This window comes from Telopea speciosissima, chromosome 3 (assembly GCF_018873765.1).
Source record: "Telopea speciosissima isolate NSW1024214 ecotype Mountain lineage chromosome 3, Tspe_v1, whole genome shotgun sequence".
NCBI classification, from domain to species: domain Eukaryota; kingdom Viridiplantae; phylum Streptophyta; class Magnoliopsida; order Proteales; family Proteaceae; genus Telopea; species Telopea speciosissima.
In genome coordinates, this window is record NC_057918.1 from 51,262,282 (window position 1) to 51,281,139 (window position 18,858).

The 18,858-nt window shown below is 38.4% G+C and overlaps 1 protein-coding gene across 5 annotated transcripts in view; it reads left to right on the forward strand.

Moving 5' to 3' along the window:
* LOC122654631 (beta-galactosidase 10) overlaps positions 1-18,858 on the forward strand; it is a 36,119-nt gene that overhangs the window by 10,812 nt on the left and 6,449 nt on the right. For 2 of the 5 annotated variants that reach the window (XM_043848811.1, XM_043848816.1), the window contains 9 exons: positions 5,156-5,320; positions 6,220-6,398; positions 7,023-7,132; positions 9,316-9,425; positions 10,118-10,225; positions 11,160-11,270; positions 11,578-11,789; positions 12,902-13,268; positions 13,630-13,894. In XM_043848811.1, the coding sequence (XP_043704746.1) occupies positions 5,156-5,320; positions 6,220-6,398; positions 7,023-7,132; positions 9,316-9,425; positions 10,118-10,225; positions 11,160-11,270; positions 11,578-11,789; positions 12,902-13,268; positions 13,630-13,740 (1,473 nt within the window). In that variant the 3' untranslated portion in view covers positions 13,741-13,894. Of the gene's footprint in view, positions 1-5,155; positions 5,321-6,219; positions 6,399-7,022; positions 7,133-9,315; positions 9,426-10,117; positions 10,226-11,159; positions 11,271-11,577; positions 11,790-12,901; positions 13,269-13,629; positions 13,895-18,858 lie in introns of those variants that run through there. The other 3 variants (XM_043848812.1, XM_043848813.1, XR_006331941.1) reach the window with 3 other exon arrangements.

An 18,858-nucleotide genomic window follows, 5' to 3' on the forward strand; every position in this document is an offset into this window, starting at 1 on the left:
TGAGAAAAGGGATCTTGGGTGTAACCTGAGCCGGGACAAGCAAATGCAGAGTCTTTTTCGAACACTGAACAAATAATTTTGATGAGGAATAAGAAGAAGATGGTGGATCTTCTGCCTTTTTGTAGAAAAATTAACCCACCCGTCTGAGTTTGGCTCGAGGAAAAATTTTGAAATTTTCTAGCATCAAATGGAGCAGCTTGAGGGAGAGAAGGATAAGATTTAAAAAGGCTTGTAGAAGGTGGAGGAGAAGAATAGATAAGCCTCTCCATGGCCTTCCCTCTGTAAATTTCAGGCCTGAAGAGGGGTTTAAAAGTGGAGTTTTTATTGAGGGAGAAGAGGGAAGATAAAAAGATGCACTTTCAATTCACATACTGAACCAAACCCGGTCAACATCAATGGCTGTGGCTCTCTCTCTCTCTCTCTCCTGAGTTCAACATTTAAAGGAAGAAATGGTCAGACAATTAAATCGCCTCTGCCTAAACAATGGTAGGTGAGTTTGTAACCGCTGCTTCAATCACAAGATAGGGAAAAGTATCTATGGAGTAAAATGGTAAATAACCTTGAAGATCCTGAGACCTCAGCAGGAATGGGTAGATTCAATATAAATTCTAAAGAGTCGTTCAAGAGTTCTTGCTTCTGAACCTTTTTGACTCTTCCCTCTAAAAGACGGAGAGAATATAAACAAGTCCAGGAAAACTAATAACTAATTAGTGGTTGATCACAATGACACATTTAAGAATTAATTATCACCTCACTCCAGCACATCAAAGCAGGAAAAATGGAGAGACCACCATTGATGATCGTGCTTCTCTTTACCAAACTAAACACCAAATAAAGCAATGGAAGTGGGTTGCAGGAAGGGGTGGGGGGTGGGTGGGGTTGCAGGAAGGAGAAGAAATGATGCTTTTACCTTCGACTTTGGGGACTTATGAGCACATGCTCATTAAAGTTTCCGCACAATGACCAAAAAAGAGTTTTGGCCATAATGGATAAATGGGTCTTGACCCTAATATGATTTTTTCTATTATCCTGATTTATTTTAAATAGAGATACGGCCCATAAACAATACCAAACACCTGCAAAAACGTTTTTGTGTCAGGAAAAAAAATGATACCAAAGAGACCCTAAGTAGCTTAAATTCTGATTTTTTTTTCTTTCCTATTCCCATTGTAAGTCTTTCCTATTGTAAGTAGGATTTAGTTTCCTATTGTGATAATCTTTAGGAGTAGCTAGCTGTTATCAGTTTCCTACTGTGTAAAGGATTTGGATTTATTATAAATAAACTGCTAGTACTGGAGAAGGGTTTATCTCACTGTCGCCTAGCTTTTCTCTCTCTCCTCTCTACTAGTTATCAAACTTTGGTACTCTTTCATGGCCAATGGCCCGATGTCACCACAATATGTCTGAAATCTGAAAGCCATGTCCTCTCCTAGATGGTTTTGTTGGAATATGTAATCCAGAATACCGTGGGGGTATTCTGGTCCTTTTGGGGTAGATTTATTCTTATGATATTAGGATTAAGTTGATGTTCTTATAGAATCAGCTAGTTAGGGGTAATTATGTTTATTTCAGTCCCTTTGTAACTTTCCCCTCTATTATAAATGGAGGGGCATACCTATCAATGAATCTAACACATTCTATTCTCTAATTCTCTCTTTCTAACCCACGGTTCTACTAACATGGTATCAGAGCCAACTCTGGTCTAGGTTAAAAGGAAAGAAAAAAAAAACCCTTTTTTTCTTCAATCGATTTTTCCCTCCTTTCTCTCTTTCTCGGCTTCTCTTTCTTCTGTTTGTTCTTCTTCTCATCCTTGTAAGGGGGCAGCACTAATGAGGTAATCAAAGCATCTAATGATTTAGTTGCTACCCTCCTCCCAATCTACCTTTTTTCATTACTTTTTCTAATCGAAAACTGCTAGAACCATCTCTGCGATTTGGAGTTTCCCAAAATTCTTTGGAAATCAGATTTCTATCACCATGGAAGGCTAATCTTCCATTATTGGAGGTCCCTCTGCCTTCATTTCCAGCATCTATCTACCATTTTTATACCTTCTCTTTCCCCTTCCTTTTTTTCTTCTCCAGCCTTGATTTACCCTAATAGATTTTGAAAAAAACCCTGACTCCATCGATTTTTTGGGTTCCTCCTTTTGGTTGCTGCTGATTTTTGAGGGGTGATTCTCTACTACTATAAGCCCCACTTGACTTGAGTTTGGACCCTTTCTGATGGCTGGATAAGTTTCTACAGCAAAGCTTCCTTAACCTTCAAATTTGGTTACCTGCTAAAAATCAATTTTTTGGGTTCCTCCTTTTGGTTGCTGCTGATTTTTTAGGGGTAATTCTCTACTACTATAAGCCCCACTTGACCTGAGTTTGGACCCTTTCTGATGGCTGGATTAGTTTCTACAGCAAAGCTTCCTTAACCTTCAAATTTGGCTACCTGCTAAAAATCCTGACAAAACCCTGAATCCAATCGAATTTAGGGTTATAGGTTTTAGCTCTTGCTAATTTTTGGAGGGCTGATTACTTCCACTTCAAAGAGCACTCGACCTCAATAATTGCTCTATTCCAAGTTTTTGAAGACCCCTACCCCAATCGATCTCTAGTTTTCAGGGTTTTCCAAAACCCTGACACGATTTTTGGGTTAGGGATTTTTGCTGCTGCTGTAATCTTATGGAGGTGTTTCTACCATCAAGAGAGATACTCTACCTCATCAATTAATGGCTTGAAGAAATTCCTTTTTTCTGTGATAGCTGCTGCCTTATTTTTCTGTAATTTTTTGGTGTTTCTCCCTCTTGAGGATCAAGTCTCATTATTACTGGAGATTGGATGTTCGCATTGGAGGTCCCATTCTAGCAGTATATATCAGCATCTATTGCAAATCTACATCAACAATTGAAGCCCCCTTTTCCCTATATCGATCTCACTTTCAGGGTTTTCCAAAACCCTAACTTTAATTGATCTTAGGGTTAGGGCTGTTCTTTTTTGCTGATTTTTTGAGGAGAGTCTTATACATATCGAAGAAGCATATGACCTAAATATCAGCATCATTCTTGGAGTTTTTTTGAAAAAATTCAGGTTTCACTCTTATGGCTCGATTTCTCCAACTATCAACCTATTCTTTTACTGGTTTCTACGTGGTTGGCTGCTTCAACTACCTATGGAAATGTTGGGTTATTTATCTTATACTTGCTGGTTCTATTGAGCTTTACTACATACCTTGTTGGTTCGATTGATTGGCTTCTATAAACATGACTAGTTGACATGTTACTGCTACCTTTATAAGGACTAATGCTGCCCTGTTCTTGAGACTGAGTATCCTACTATTGGAGATCGAATTTCTTTCATTGTTGAAGACTCGAATCTTCTACCCTGGAGATCAGTTATTTGCGATTACAACAGTGTGTTCCATAGTTATTGGTTGCAACTACGAACCTATTCAGTTCTGTGAAGTTTTCTCTACTGATTCAAATCCAGCTTACTTTGAGAGCTTGATCCTAGCATTGTTCACTAGTTCAGATCTGATCCAAGTTTTTTTGAAGTTTATTACATCAATTCTGCCCAGAATTTTTTGTCAGTTCTATTTAGCATGTGGGAGTTTACAAATTGGAGTTTTGCGCACTGGTTCTTCCGTGTTTGAAGATTGGTGTCTTTCCTTACTTCAAATCAGATCTGTTTACTTATCAGATTTGACTATTGGAGTTTGGTGTCTCTCCCCTACAGGAGTTTCCATCTAAGGAGTTTGTTTGATTGTTTGAAGATGGTTGACAATTTATATGTTGCATTGTTTTTCTCCGTGATTCATTATCCCACTGTTTTTTTTTCACTTCACCACCTCCCATACCATACCTTTGGCATATACCCATGACCACTTTGGAAGTTTATGGTATTCTCTAAATTGTCATTTCTTCCTTTTCCATTACCCTTAGCACCTTTTTAGAAAATTCTGGAATATTATACTTTTGCACTATTTCTTACATCATCTCTGTTATCTATCCACGTGTACTACTACACGTGAGGGGGGATTATGTACAATACATCTGCAGCCATTGCAGAAAGCAGAACATGCAGGAACATTGGTGCAAAATATAGAGGATCAGTCTTCTCCACCATTGCGATTGGGTATCTTCATTATTGGGTTGAGTTTGCCGTAAGGGGGAGATGAAGAGTATTGAAAATGTTTGGTTATTGCCTGCCTATTTGAGGATTTACAGTGTCTATATGAGGATCTACAGTTGGGTTGATCATTTCCGCTGCCTGATTCATTTGTTTCCGCTGCTTGCTGCCCTAGTTGCTTATCTTCAAGATTATCAGTCAGAGATTCATTACTGGACAGCTATAGAAGATTGGTGAAAGCTACCTTTTTTGGAAGACATTCCAATCCCGGTTTGCTGATCCAGTCTGCTTAGGTTTTGAAGATCTATTTTTCAAGTTCTTGAAGGTTTATTTGGGGGCTGCATTCATCTCTCAAGTTGGACTCTGCTGCAACTTTGTTTCTTCCTGTTTTGTTCAAGTTGGGCATTAGTGCCTTGTATGCGCCAACTTGAGGGGGGGGGTGTTAGCATTATTATGGAGTTTTTTTTTCTTCTTATTAGTTCAAGCTGGATCCTCCTTTACTTATATGTATAATCCAGCTTGAGGGGGAGTGTTGGAATATGTAATCCGGAATACCGTGGGGGTATTCTGGTTCTTTTGAGGTAGATTTATTCTTATGATATTAGAATTAAGTTGCTGTTCTTATAGAGTCAGCTAGTTAGAGGTAATTATGCCTATTTCAGTCCCTTTGTAACTTTCCCGGGCTTACCTATTAATGAATCTAACACATTCTATTCTCTAATTCTCTCTTTCTAACCCACGGTTCTGCTAACAAGTTTACATGCTCTTTAAATCTAGGTGTCTGCTTCTTATATCAGGAAGAAAAATGATATGGTTATTCTTGTGTGAAATGGAATAGTTATTCTTATCATTTGTTGCCTATGATATTCTCCAATATATATTCCTGATAATAGTTATTTTCCTTTTTTAATGATATGTAATCCAATTCTTTTCATGATAGTGATCATCAAATTCAACAGCAATAGAGCGTCCATTTAATTATGCCTCCAACCTTTTCTCTTGTTAACTTGTTCTTCTATTAACTGAGTTCTCATTGTTTGTAGGCCAATGTTTATGCTGATTCATCAGGAGAATGTGCTGCTTTTCTTGCTAATATGGATGAAGAAAATGATAAGATTATTAGTTTTCGTAACATGTCATATGACGTTCCAGCTTGGTCAGTTAGTATTTTGCCAGATTGCAAAAACGAGGCATTTAATACTGCAAAGGTACTTTCACTCTTGATGTGCCTCTGTATAATCTTTGTGATTGTAATTGTCATTGTTCTTGAAGCAATTTTATCCTCGATGGTGATGCTATTCGTAGGTAGTTAAACTATTAATCTTGTATGCTGTGTTACATCAGTTGGCAGTGCATGCATTAAAATGACCTTAAGGAAACTAAAAGTCATTGTTTTACCTGGAGCCTCTGGAAATTCATATGATTTATAACTGATACTGAAAACAACTCACAAAAATCTGACAAAATGGTCTAGTCCCCCCACCCCCTATTGTGAAAAAGGTTTTCTGCATGGACAGTGTTGGAGGCTATTCCCATATGCAAAGCTTTTTCTGCCATATGAACTGATGATTTGGCCATTTGGACCATTGGATAGATGTAGAAGTCCTGACCCATATCAACCATATGGCCCATAATGTATCAGGGCTTTCTCCTCCTTTTTTCAACTCCCTCTATTCTTCACACATTCTCTATCAGAATTGGCTTTTACAACAATATTCAGAGCATCATATCAACAAGTGAAGTCAGATTGATCTGAAAACTAACCCATGACTGGATGATGTTATGGATAACATGTCCACAGAATTTGGATGTCAACAAATACTGCCACATTGCAGATAATAAGTTGTTCATGTAGGAAACATGCCACTTCTTTTCATAAAAAAGATAAAGTCTTGCCTTCGCTACTGGGAATTGTAATTTCCCTGCAAGTCTGCAACTGTTAATTGGGATCTTCATGCTCTCACCTAGTATCATTAGCGCCATTATATTTAAAAGAACTAACTGACGGATGTATCTTGGACATTGTAGTTATGTTTTCCATAAATCTCTGCACTTTGCCTCTGATTAACACTATATGTTGTAACGTAAATGTTGAAATTTGCGACAGGTTCGATCCCAATCTTCTGTTGTTGAAATGGTTCCAGAGAATTGGAACCCAAGTTTGCAGTGGGATGTGTTTGTGGAGAAGGCAGGGATCTGGGGAGAAGCTGACTTCATCAAAAGTGAGCTTGTAGATCACATAAATACCACAAAGGATACTACTGACTATCTGTGGTATATGACAAGGTTGGTGGCTTTCTGTATATTCTTAAGCATATGGTTCCATCAATTGAAGCCAGGTCCTTATTGGTTGGAAAATTCTAGAAAATGATCATGTTACTGTTCTGAGGAATGGTAATGGTTCTAGTGAAAAAATTTATAAGAAGAAATGGGAACCAAGAGTCGAAGAGTGGGAGCAACGATTTTAAGACTGGGATCGGAGACTAGATCGGCAACCGCTGATCCCGTTCTGGATCGGCCAATCCCTGACTGATTTCCTCAGATATTGGCTGGTATTGATCAGTATCGACTGAATTCGACGATCTCGCCGATCTGATCCGATCCTTGAAACCTTGGGTGGGACTGGGGCATGAATCACCTTTACTGCCAGACCTGGTTCAGAACAACTGATCTAAAACCTGTTTCAGATTGGGCATTTATTGACCCAGCCAAATGGTTGTCACTCCTAGGTGCCATGAGCTGGATCTTAACCAAGGGCCAGTCTTTCGCATGATTAAATAGAAGTAAGCTTGAGCATACATTAGCTTTGAGGGCTTATAAGCTATCAAATAAGTAAAACATACAAACCATACCAGAGTGGCATTTTTGCTTTATGAGGTTCAAGTTTTACAACTTCTCATCAAATGGCAGCCTGGACGTCGACGAAAATGAAGAGTTTCTAAAGAGTGGAAGCCGTCCAATTCTTATAGTTGCCTCAAAGGGCCATGCTGTCCATGCTTTTGTAAATCAAGAGCTTCAAGGTTATCATCTATTTCATTTCTACTTCCATATCAGTCAGCAACTTCATTATTAAATCCTTCCTGTTATGCATCAGTAAAGCTTGCTGGATCTGAATTCCAAACTGATACTATATTGTACTTTATGTCACGTTGGAAGAAGTACATAGTGATTTGTTTTACATGAGTTCAGCATGAATTATGCAGCTCAAGACTTATTCTGGACCTTAGACATTTCTAGAAGCTATGCTGAATAGCTAACTACATAGATCGCATTTAATATAATTGTTTCAATGTTTTTTTTAGATTCAGAATATTTGTTAAGAAAAATCCTAGCCATTATATTAGAAAAAAAAACTGTATGTAATTAATTTTCCATTAATGCTATATTTTTAGGGAAAGTGTTCTCTGTCTGGAAGCATGGCCTACACCAGCACTCCTTGTGTCTATCTCTCTCCTCCCCCCAAGAGGGGGCAGAGATTTCATTTCATAGGGATGGGGGAGAGGTAGACACATGGGAGCGCTAGCGTAGGCCACACTCCCAGACAAAAAATTTCCCCATTTTTAATACAATTATCAAATCAGAAATGTCAAGTAATAGAGGTTATTTAGTTTGTGTTGTAATATAGGTTCAAGAGTATTTTTGTCATAGGGGTATTTCATAAAAGTCACAAGCCATTATTCTCAACATTTCCACATGGTATCAGAGTGGGGATCCACTTTGGTAGTTCGGGATCCGAACCCTAATGGTTCTCATCTTGAAACCCTAGGCTCTCTCCATCATCTCTCTTTCTCGGTTTCTGCGTCACAAGCACTAACCACTCTCTCTCTCCCCTCGTCTCTTCTCGGTTTAGCCACAGCCACCTACACCAACCACCCCCTCCGCCACCTACACTATCCACAGCTTCCACCTTCCATCGCCTCTAGCGGCTCCACCACCCTCGCCTCCTTCTCGGTTCACCTTTGGTGGTGAGTTTTCCTCCCACCAAGGGATTTTTTGACCACTCAATGATCTGATTCTCTGATTCAAAGTGATTGATGTTCTATTTCGGATCCACATCATGTTGATGTGTTTGTGAATCTTCTCTGACCAGCAAGCATGGGTGATTATGAGATCTCCTCCGCATCTACTGGACAGGAATGAGCCAATCAAAGAGATCTTCTTCCATTTTCTGTGATGATCGATGGAACATATTTCATGTGAACCCAAATCAATAACATAATATGTACTATTCAGACTAGATTCTCTGAATCCGCAATAACAGAACTTCTAAAAGAAAGAGAAGCAAATGTTTCTATTTCACACACAACTTCTAGAAGATACAAATGAACTTATAATGTGAATGAAGTGATTCAAAAAGAGAGAAAAATTTCAAAAGGAATTCCATTGCAATGAGTAATCCAAGTATAACATAATGTATCCATGTGAAGCGACTGAAGATTAACATCAAACCTATTTACTAAACTCCAAGCTCCTATCCTCTTGCCAAACACAGCTAAAATTTTCAAGTTCCTTTAGTTTTATGACTGCTTAGCATCACTAGAGTTATTATCAGAAATTCTATTGAGCAGAGTTGTTCCCAAAATAAAATAACAATCAGTATAGCATTTCCCATAGAAAATGGTATGGCTTACTCTTTCTATGTCCTCCATTTCTTGTATTAATATACAGTTACACAACAGTGATGTATTTACTTGGTTGATGTTACAAATGTCCCTTTTTTTCTGCATGTAGATTGACTCCTAATTTCCATGGCTTTCCTGTTGACTGTCCTGGACAAGGTCCTCCAGAAATACATATTGTATTCACCTGCGGATGGGTAGAAAATGTTAGTTACGAAAAATTATAACTAGCATTGGAAAAAATTAAAGAGAAATATAGAACATTACGAAATATAAGCTGTGAGGTCATTACTTACCATATTAGCACTGGCTGTCTCTCTTGTTTTATTGTTATGCCTTTCTAATACTTATCTTCTGATATTCTTGTCTTGGAAAATATCCGTATATTAGTTCTTATGTACTTCCATTGTTTGGTGTGTATGATATTTTTCTTTTCCGCAAGCATTCATTTTTGGTACATCTTATCTGTGAATGTATTCTTGTGAGAATGTTATATACATCTCTCCATAGATCTTAAATAATTTTGCCTCAAATCTGTCACTTCTAAACTCCTAAATTTGATTTAATAATTTCTATTTACGCAGTTAGTGCATCTGGAAATGGTCTGGATTCAACCTTCAAATTTGAAAGTCCCATTTCTCTCAAGGCAGGGAAGAATGAAATTGCTTTTCTAAGCATGACTGTTGGGTTACAAGTAAGCTACTGAATTTCATTTTATCCAATTACATGCTATGACACAAGGACCTACTTAACAACGAGACTCACTTTTCAAAAATTTCCAGTGGTAGACAAACCAATACTTTTGTTTTCTATATAAGCCCAGAGCACTTGCTGTGTACAAGGTTTTAAATTTTAACAGTATCCCCAAAATAGTAGGTTCTTGCTCCATTTCCTATGGTACCTGAACATCTTATGAATAAAAAAAATACAGGTGCAACTTTTCAAAAGAGGAAGGTCTAAGATCTTTAAATAAATTGTAAGAGAAAATAAGAATTTATAGATTTTTTATAATTTAAAGATTAAATAAGAATGTAGAAATTTATTAAATTTGGAAGACAAATTTTACTACTAGATATTATATTCACATTTTTGAGATGTGATATTAATCCAAAATTCAAGTTTAAACATGTCAAACTTAGAATGTGTGTTTGACACTGAGACATTAATCAGTGTCCTTGTTACCTAGACAAGGCCATGAATATGGATATTGGTGTATACTAGTGATCTGGGAAATCCAACACTGCTGCTGCATATGGCATTTTGGTATCATTTGGCCAACACAGCTGAATTTCAGAAAACATTGTCTTTGTTCTGTAGGTCATATGCCTTTGTAATCTATGCAATGGTTTATTGACCTCTCCTGTAAATTTTTTTTTTTTTTTGAAGAATGCTGGGCCATTTTACGAATGGGTAGGAGCCGGATTCACCAGTGTACAGATTGAGGGTTTTAAAAGTGGAACCATTAACTTGTCTTCAAATTCTTGGGTCTACAAGGTAATTCCTGTTCCTCAAACTCTTTTTGTTAAAAAACACTTACAGAAAGATGTCAGAATTGATATTTCTGTTCCTCAAACTCATTCACTTGCATCCTCATGAATTGTTTGTGACTATACATGTGAATTGGTCTTTTAACCATTGGAACCTTGAAGTAGTATCTTCTGATGGAATAATTGGTTTGGTTTCTGTCTCTGTTACCTGGACACGGCAAAGATATAACAAGGGTGAGACATTTTGAAGTTTGAACTTAAAAACAAAGTTTCGAATTTGGTGTGGCCTGCTGCTTATTCATGAGCAGTATCTTGGAGGTCACTGCTTTGTTCTCAGTACCTAAATTTTTGTATGCATGATCAACAACTTAACAAACAGGGTCAAATGGGGAAAAAGGATCCATGTGGCCAAACCATTTAGTTGGAAGAAGCCTTGGTTGTGTTGAATATGATTGTTAAACCAATCAGTCCTGGCGTTGACTAATGGCTATATTGACTAAGTCTTGAGTGCACAGTTGAAACCAATCCGAGAGACTCCTGGATCAGTTCAACAAACTACAGTCTAATCTCAAAAGATATCTACGTGGTTGTAACAACCTGTGACCTATCACCTTATATCAAGGAGAAAGAATCTCCAATTTTGTATATAACCAATAGATATACATTAATGAAAGTGTGGCTGAACAAAGCATGCTATCTTGAGAAACTGAGATGAACAATGTGTCTTGAAAAAGTGCCTCCAATTTTGTATCTCACACAGCATGCTTTCTTGTGTTTATTTTGTATAGAGAAAGGACACTACTAGGCCATACAAAAACTAGTTCATTGACTGCACTTCTTTCTTGTACACAAAACAATGTTACTTCTGTGCATCATAGTGAAGTCCTTATGTTAATTTATTTATTCCCTTTTTCATTTTATCTTTTTCTTTTTTACCCCAGATTGGATTGGAGGGAGAGCACCTAGATATATACAAGGAAAATGGGATGAACAATGTGAAGTGGGTATCAACCTCAATGCCGCCAAAGAATCAACCTCTCACATGGTACAAGGTATACTTGTTGCCAATAACTGCGCAAACAGCAACAAATAGAGGAAAAGTTTTAAACAAAGTTTTAGGAGAGTTCTTTATGGATTCTTATAGAAGAAGGCTAGAAATTTTTAAGTAAGCATGTTTAGGTTACTCAAATATGACATTGGTGAAACTTTTGATTTCTGTATTCCTAGTAAGTTCTGCTGTATCTACAAAAGCAAATGCAGCAGATCATGATTTCATTATCACTTGCCTGCCGCGTGTACTAGGTTTACTTATCTTTAGCTGTTTTTCTTGAAAAAATAATATTGTGTAAAACTTTACAGGCAATTGTGGATCCTCCACCCGGAGATGAACCTGTCGGGTTGGATATGGTGCATATGGGGAAAGGGTTGGCTTGGCTAAATGGTGAAGCAATTGGAAGATATTGGCCTAGGACAAGCTCTATACATGATGAATGCCCTCAGCAATGCAATTACAGAGGGAAATTCATCCCTAACAAATGCAGCACTGGCTGTGGAGAACCAACTCAAAGATGGTAAACAGAAAAAGAAAATAGAATTGCTCATCTGTTATTTCCCTTCTAACTTTGGCACAACTTGGAGTCTACCTTCCTGCATATACAACTCAAAATTGTTATGTTTAATAGCTTGCATATTCTGCTAGAACCCAACTTTTATCTCAAGCAGTCAAACAAGCTTTAGATTAACATGATTGGAGAACTTTACTAATCAAATTATTCCATAGGATCAATATGATGGATCAAAGAACACAAAACGATAATAATGTACGAGATTGAATAGAACCATACCGGATCCATATCTCTTATCAAAGAACTCCTTGAATGCTCTTCTCGCCCACTTGTCTGTCTTGTCTGCTCCCCGTTCTACACAAGTTGTCAATGATCGCTATTAATGGGCATAGCGCTGAAATCAGAGTAACTGGGCCTCCCCCATAATATGGCCCAATCACTAATAGGTCCAGTGTACACTTTACACAATAAGGTGGTTAACGAAAGCCCATTAACTCACTATGGAGATCACTCCCAATTGAGCTTCATCCAACCAAGCTTGCCGTTCAACACCCATCTGCTAATCCATTTCCAAACTATGACTGGATGCTAGCCCAGACATGATGAACAAAAGCTATAGTTAATAAATGTATAATTTGAAAAGGAAAAGGCAAGTTCAGATTTGATCTTTTATGTTTTTCTCAGTTACTCATTAACCATTACACTTAGCATAGCCAGGCCCTGGCATGTTGCTACTTGAGTCAAAAGTTTCCTCACACTGTAATTACACTACTACAGGTGATTCTAATTCCTTCTAATATAAACATTAGAGACGTAGACAGTATACAAGCTTCTTCCAATCATTGTGGTTCAAAAACAGGAAGGATACTTGGGCCAACTTAAGGCGGATATTATTGTAAACACTCAGTTTCTAAAAGCATTATGACATTCCAAAAGTAAAAACCGAAGCATTTCTTGAGCAATTTGTTTTACAGCTAAGGATCTTTGTTTTGATCGCCCTGCTTGCCTTTGTTCTAAAAGTATTGTATATTTTGGTGTGCTACTGCTACCTGACATGGTTCTCTCTGTTGAACATATATCTTTGACTATCTTAAAATTTGCTATGACATCTGGAACAGGTACCATGTTCCACGGTCTTGGTTTCGGCCATCTGGAAACATTCTTGTGATCTTTGAGGAGAAAGGTGGAAATCCAAATGAGATCAAGTTCTCAAGACGACGTGTGACCAACATATGTGCTACGGCTTCTGAGGACTATCCTATTGTGGATCTTGAGTCTTGGCACAAAGATACCACGGATCTTGAGTCTTGGCACAAAGATACCACGGAAAATATTGAAGCCAAGGCAATTCTATATCTTAGATGTCCCAATAATGGTAGTATTTCCGTTGTAAAATTTGCTAGCTTTGGGACTCCTAGTGGGACTTGTGGATCTTACAGCAAAGGAGAATGCCATGATCCTACATCGGCTAACGTGGTTGAGAAGGTAAGGAAGATAAATAAACTCATATGACCTGAGTCAAAATGGTTTTCATTCATCTTTGCAGTCTATTCTTTTGCTCTGAACATATGATACATCGAAAACAAGTGAATGTGTTATAGATCCTGGTAATTCTATAGTGGCGTATTTTCACAAGTATATTTCCTTTTTGCTACAATAAGCTTTAAGGATAAATTTGCTTCCTCTGCTTTTCATCACAAAACTTAGACTGACCTCCAACCTCATAGGATGCTCAGCCATGCCCCATGCCTTTTTCCATGATAGAAAGTAGAAAGTTACCTGATTGTAGGATTTTACTTTTGACGTGGCTCCTTTATTGTTGAACCTGTTTTTAATGTCATTGCAGATCTGCCTAAGCAAAACTGATTGTGCCGTAGCGTTATCAGAAGATAACTTCAGTAAGGATTTGTGCCCAGGCTTGACCAAGAAACTTGCTGTTGAAGCAGTGTGTCATTGAGATTTCCAGTGGTGGCAGCCCAGATTTTGGATGTGGGTCGATCACAGATGTCACATTATAGATTTCCATTTGATATTCCCTCCTAAAATTCATTGTAGGAAACATTGATCATTGGTAATTACTGTTTAAAACATCTAGATAGGCATGAAACCACAAAATTCTCGCTCGTTTTTTTCCTTTGTGATCTCAGACAAAGCTGCAAAATGAAAGCTTTCTGTGTCAAGTGTATCTTCCTTTTTGAATCTTCTAATAAATGTATTCCATTGGATGTGTATCTTTGTAGGTACAACTTCATTTTCTGAAATTTTCTCCTTACAGGCATCTGTGGGAACTGTTGAATTAATGTTAGTGAATACTAGCTGTGCTGCATGATATACATGGCATGGCTTATGCAAGTGAATGTCTCCAGCGAAAAAACAGACATAATTTTTCAATTATAAATTAATGAAGGGCCTCCATTAGAAAATCCAAGTGAGATTGTCTGTGTAATGAAAGATAACCACCAATGATAGCAAATATGTATGCATATAAAATGCCAATGCGCCAGTTATTGCGAATATGCATGCTCCTAAAATGTGAAGGCTAGGAGTTGTGCCAAGGGCATTACCATATCCCGAGTACCATTGGTTCCACCAGCTCATGAGTTTCAAGATTTGATCAAATACAATTCCATTAAGTTTTGTTCAAACCAAAGATTATAATCGAATATAAGTAATTTTATAAGATGGTGTGGATGTGTTAGGTACTTGATCGATACGCCAAAAGCTCCGAAGCTGATGGAACACGTTAAATTAAACCTTTTAACCTATCTCATACTAGGCTGACCCAATCTAATGCTCATACACTAGAGTGGGCCTCATTAGGCACATAACAGACCACCAGGTTTACATAGCCGTTGTCCTCGGCGACTCTCACTCTAGGCAGTTTTCATTCTGGCGATAGGTCGCCCTTTCCAAGCGACCTCATTCTACTCCAGGATTTTTACCTGGTGGCAAGTAGTCCTTTCTTGACGGTTTTCAATCTACTCCAGGTAGCCCTCTCCTAGGTAGCCCTTGTCGTGACTCGAACCCGTGACGTGGTGCCCAGCTTTGATACCAAATGTTCGGTGCTTGATCGATACGCTAAAAACTCTGAAGCTGATGGAATGCATTAAATCAAGCTCTTTAACCTATCCCATACTAAGCTGACCCAATCTAGTGCCCATACACTAGAGTGGGACCCATTAGGCACATAATAGGATGTTACTGGAAGAGAGTGAGTATTGGGTCGATTGAGTAGTTAAAAATGTTTCTCTGTATTTGAGGTTGGGGCTCTTCTTACGATTGCTTTCGTTTGTTGTGAATTAGTATTTTTTTTCCCAACTCCCCATACCTTGTTCTCATGGTATTTTTTTTTTCCATTTTCAGGGAAAATCATCATTAGATTTTCATTGTTATGACAAGGAACATTTAGTTTTTATTCCAGACTTAGACTGCTCTAAGTCCTAAAAATATTTCGAACATTTAGTTTCGATTTCAGGCTTAGGGGTTGCTCTAAGTCCCATTAAATTCATATGTTTAATAGGTTTCTGCATGAACTCCCTTTGTCAGGATATTAGCTACCATATCGCTCTTAGGTGTATAGGTTGCTTTAATTTCACTTTTTTTTTCTATATTTCATATATAGTGATATTGGATTTATATATGTTTTTTCCTTGAACTGTTTGCACCATTGTGTATTAGGCTTATTGTTTCCTGATTATCACAGAAAATCTCCATTGGATCATTTACAAGATCCATTCCAAATTCCATTAAGAACTGTCTTATCCAGATTACAAGAGTTCTTGTCATACTATAAGCAATGTACTCAACTTCTTGTGTGTGCCTCACAACACACCATTGTTTCTTGCTACTCCAAGAAGTAGTTGGACCTCCAAATATAAACAGATGCCTAGAAGTGGATTTACAACCATCTTTGTCACTTCTGAAATCAGCATCAGAGTATCCAATAATTTCAAGTTTTTTTTATTGAAAATATAATTTTAAATGTTTTGTTTCTTTGATGTACTTCATTTTCCTTTTCACTACTTCCCAATGGATAGAGTCATAATTATTTTGGTATCTACTTACCAAACCGACTGGATATATCAAATCCGGTTGTATATACAATATAATGTACATTAGATTACATATTGTCATGTTATAAAATATATACGCATTTGTCCAATTTGTTTGTAATGAATCCTAATTTAAGGATCATTTTGCAAATACTAGATACCACTGACGTGAAAACTATTTTAATTTGTATAAAGCCTTTTTAAGTCTATATATTTTATCTTCATGTTTTGTTACCTGAAAACTTTCTGGTATCGCATGTAATGATTATGTTCAACTCGCCATTTAGAAAAGCAGTTTTCACCTCCATCTAGGATAATTATAAGTCCAGATGTGTGACAAATGTCAATATCAACATTATAGAGGCAAATTTCGCTACTAGTAAGTAAGTTTCCTAGTAGTCTATACCTTCCTTTTGTGTAAATCTTTTTTAGACTAATTGGATCTTGAATTTATCAACAAATCCATTTGCAATCCATGACATTTATGCCTGTGGTAGGTCACACAATTATCATACTTAGTTCTTTGTGATGGAATCAATTTCCTCCCACATGACATTCAATCATTTAACTCATTCTCACGATTTTATTGCTTCACTATAGGTTACGAGATCGATTAGTATTACATTTGTGTTAACTGTACAACAAGATGGCTCACATAGATAAAGGTAGCATTCGTCTAGATAAGCCATAGGTGCTTTGGTTCTCTTACTCCCACTTACCCTAGGTTCTGGATCTTGTCCTAGAGGATTAACTTGATCTTTAGGGACTTGTGTTCCTTGATCATTCTTGGTTCATCTTAATGGTCAACATCATAGTCATCGTCAATGACATGTAAGGGTTCTGAATCCTCCTGATATGGTTTCTTTTCTAGGTTCTCTATAAATTCTGCATCTCGGCTCTCAATAAGACTTTTTTTGGATTGATAGAACCTATATTTCTTTAATCTTTTTGGATATTCTATGAAATTGCATCTGATAGTTCTAAAATGCAACTTGTTTCTATATAGTTCAGGTATTAATATATGGGCTATTAATCCATACTTCCTTAGATTTTATAGGTTTAGTTTCCTACCTGTCTATAGTTCAGAAGGTGTAAATTCAACTAATTTTGTGGGAATTTTATTTAAAATATAAGTTGTTGTATGTCTTCTCCCCATAATTTTTTGGAGTAGGTAGAGAGTGATGGCATTCAACGTACCATATTAAGTAGCGTTCTATTTCATTATTCAGTCACACCATTCTATTGTAGTGTGAAAGATATAGTCTTTTGTTTAATAATTCTGTGTTCCTCATGAATTTCTTAAATTCAGTGATGTTACACCCGTACCCCAGATATCCCCTGTACCCTGGGGTAGTTTAGACCTTACCCAATGGGTAATGCCTTATGGCCATGGTCAACCCTAATAAACTTGAACTGAAAATAGGATAATAAGAACCCCCTCGAAGTTTTGGAAGTGTGGGCCAAAGCCCCGTCACTTTCCTTGAAGTTTGGGCCATGACAGCAACACCGGAGTCACGAATGGACTCACTCTTATTGAATCCGCTCGAGGATCCGCCCGTGCTGTCATCAGTCTTTTTTGGATTATTTTCATGTGGGACCCACACCCCAGTGTCCCAAACACCTTAATTGAACCCCTGGACCATATGAACCCCTACCCTTGCCATAGAATGGTTGTTAGGACCATGAAGTGGGGCCCACAAGACCTAACTTAAATAATTAATGGGTTTTGTATACACTAGCCTAAACCAAACTGGACCTAAAGGCTATTAGATCTAAATGAGGCCTGGACCCAACCCAAACAGACCCTAATTAACTAAATGGACCTAAGGGCCATGACTTGGACCAAACATGGCCTAATGCCTAACCCAAAACCCATTTAAGCCCTAAGGGCCTAAACCACATCCTAAAGACCCCTAACCAAACACCCCCTAAGGTCCCTTCTACCCCCTTAAAACTAAAAGAACCCCTTTTATTCTCTTTTCCCTCCCCCTCCCCAAAACCGTGGAGGAGAAGAGACAAGAGAAGGAGAAGGAGGAAGAAAGAGGGAAGAAGTAGGAGTGGAAGAGGAATGAGAGGGGAAGGGAAGAAGATGGGAGCTATGCCAAAATGGCTGGCTGCCCCACATCTCCTCCTCTTGCTGACCGGACCAAGAAGGAAGAAGAAAGTGAAGGAGAAGAGATGCAAAGGAAGGAAGGAGAGCATGAAGGCTCACCTAGCCTTGGACTCCACCCCTCCATGGGAGGACCTCACCAAGGTAAGCTCCCCAAACCTGATTCTCCTCCATTTTTCCCTTTTATTTGATGATTTCCTTGAGGTTGGGTGACGTAGAGTTCCATTTGGGACTCAAGGTAGAGCTCAGTCCCTAGTTGGAGCTCTAATGGAGCTGACCTAGGTCTGGTTTGAACCCCTTGGTGCTGCAATTTCAACCATTGTTAGAGAACTTAGGTTTTAGACTTTGGAACCCATCTCTTTGGACCAAATTGAGACCCAACCTTGTAGGATCTTGGATCCATGAGCTTAAGCCTAGGTTCTAGTGACCCTTGGAATGCTTAGACACCCCTCCCTTGTTTCTGAGGTGCTAAGAAGCTCCAAGCTCCAAGCTGGAGCTGAAACTCCTTGAAATCTCGGAAGAGACTGCCGACGCACGAACGACCGGATCCATCTATCGTGGTACCGCCCTTCAGTCCGCCCAGTATAAACCCTGTGTGTTGGCCTGAGCGGACGAAGGCACAGATTCACTCTGTTTGCCTCCGCCCGGGACCTGTTGCTCTCGGGTCTGTCTCAGGAAATCGGACGGATGCAGGGGCGGACCCAAAATGCACATCCGCCCATGGATCCGCTCCCTTTTAAGTGTGTCTCAGGTGTCGAACGGATCAACCACCGGACTCAAGTAAGAAGTTCCGTTCGTGGGTCCGCTCGCCCTGGTTTTACCTTTTGGCCTGAACGGAGTCAGGGGCGGATTCACCTCTGCTGAGACCGCCCGTGAGTCCGCTCATGCTGTCTTGGTTGAAACTTGGTTTTAA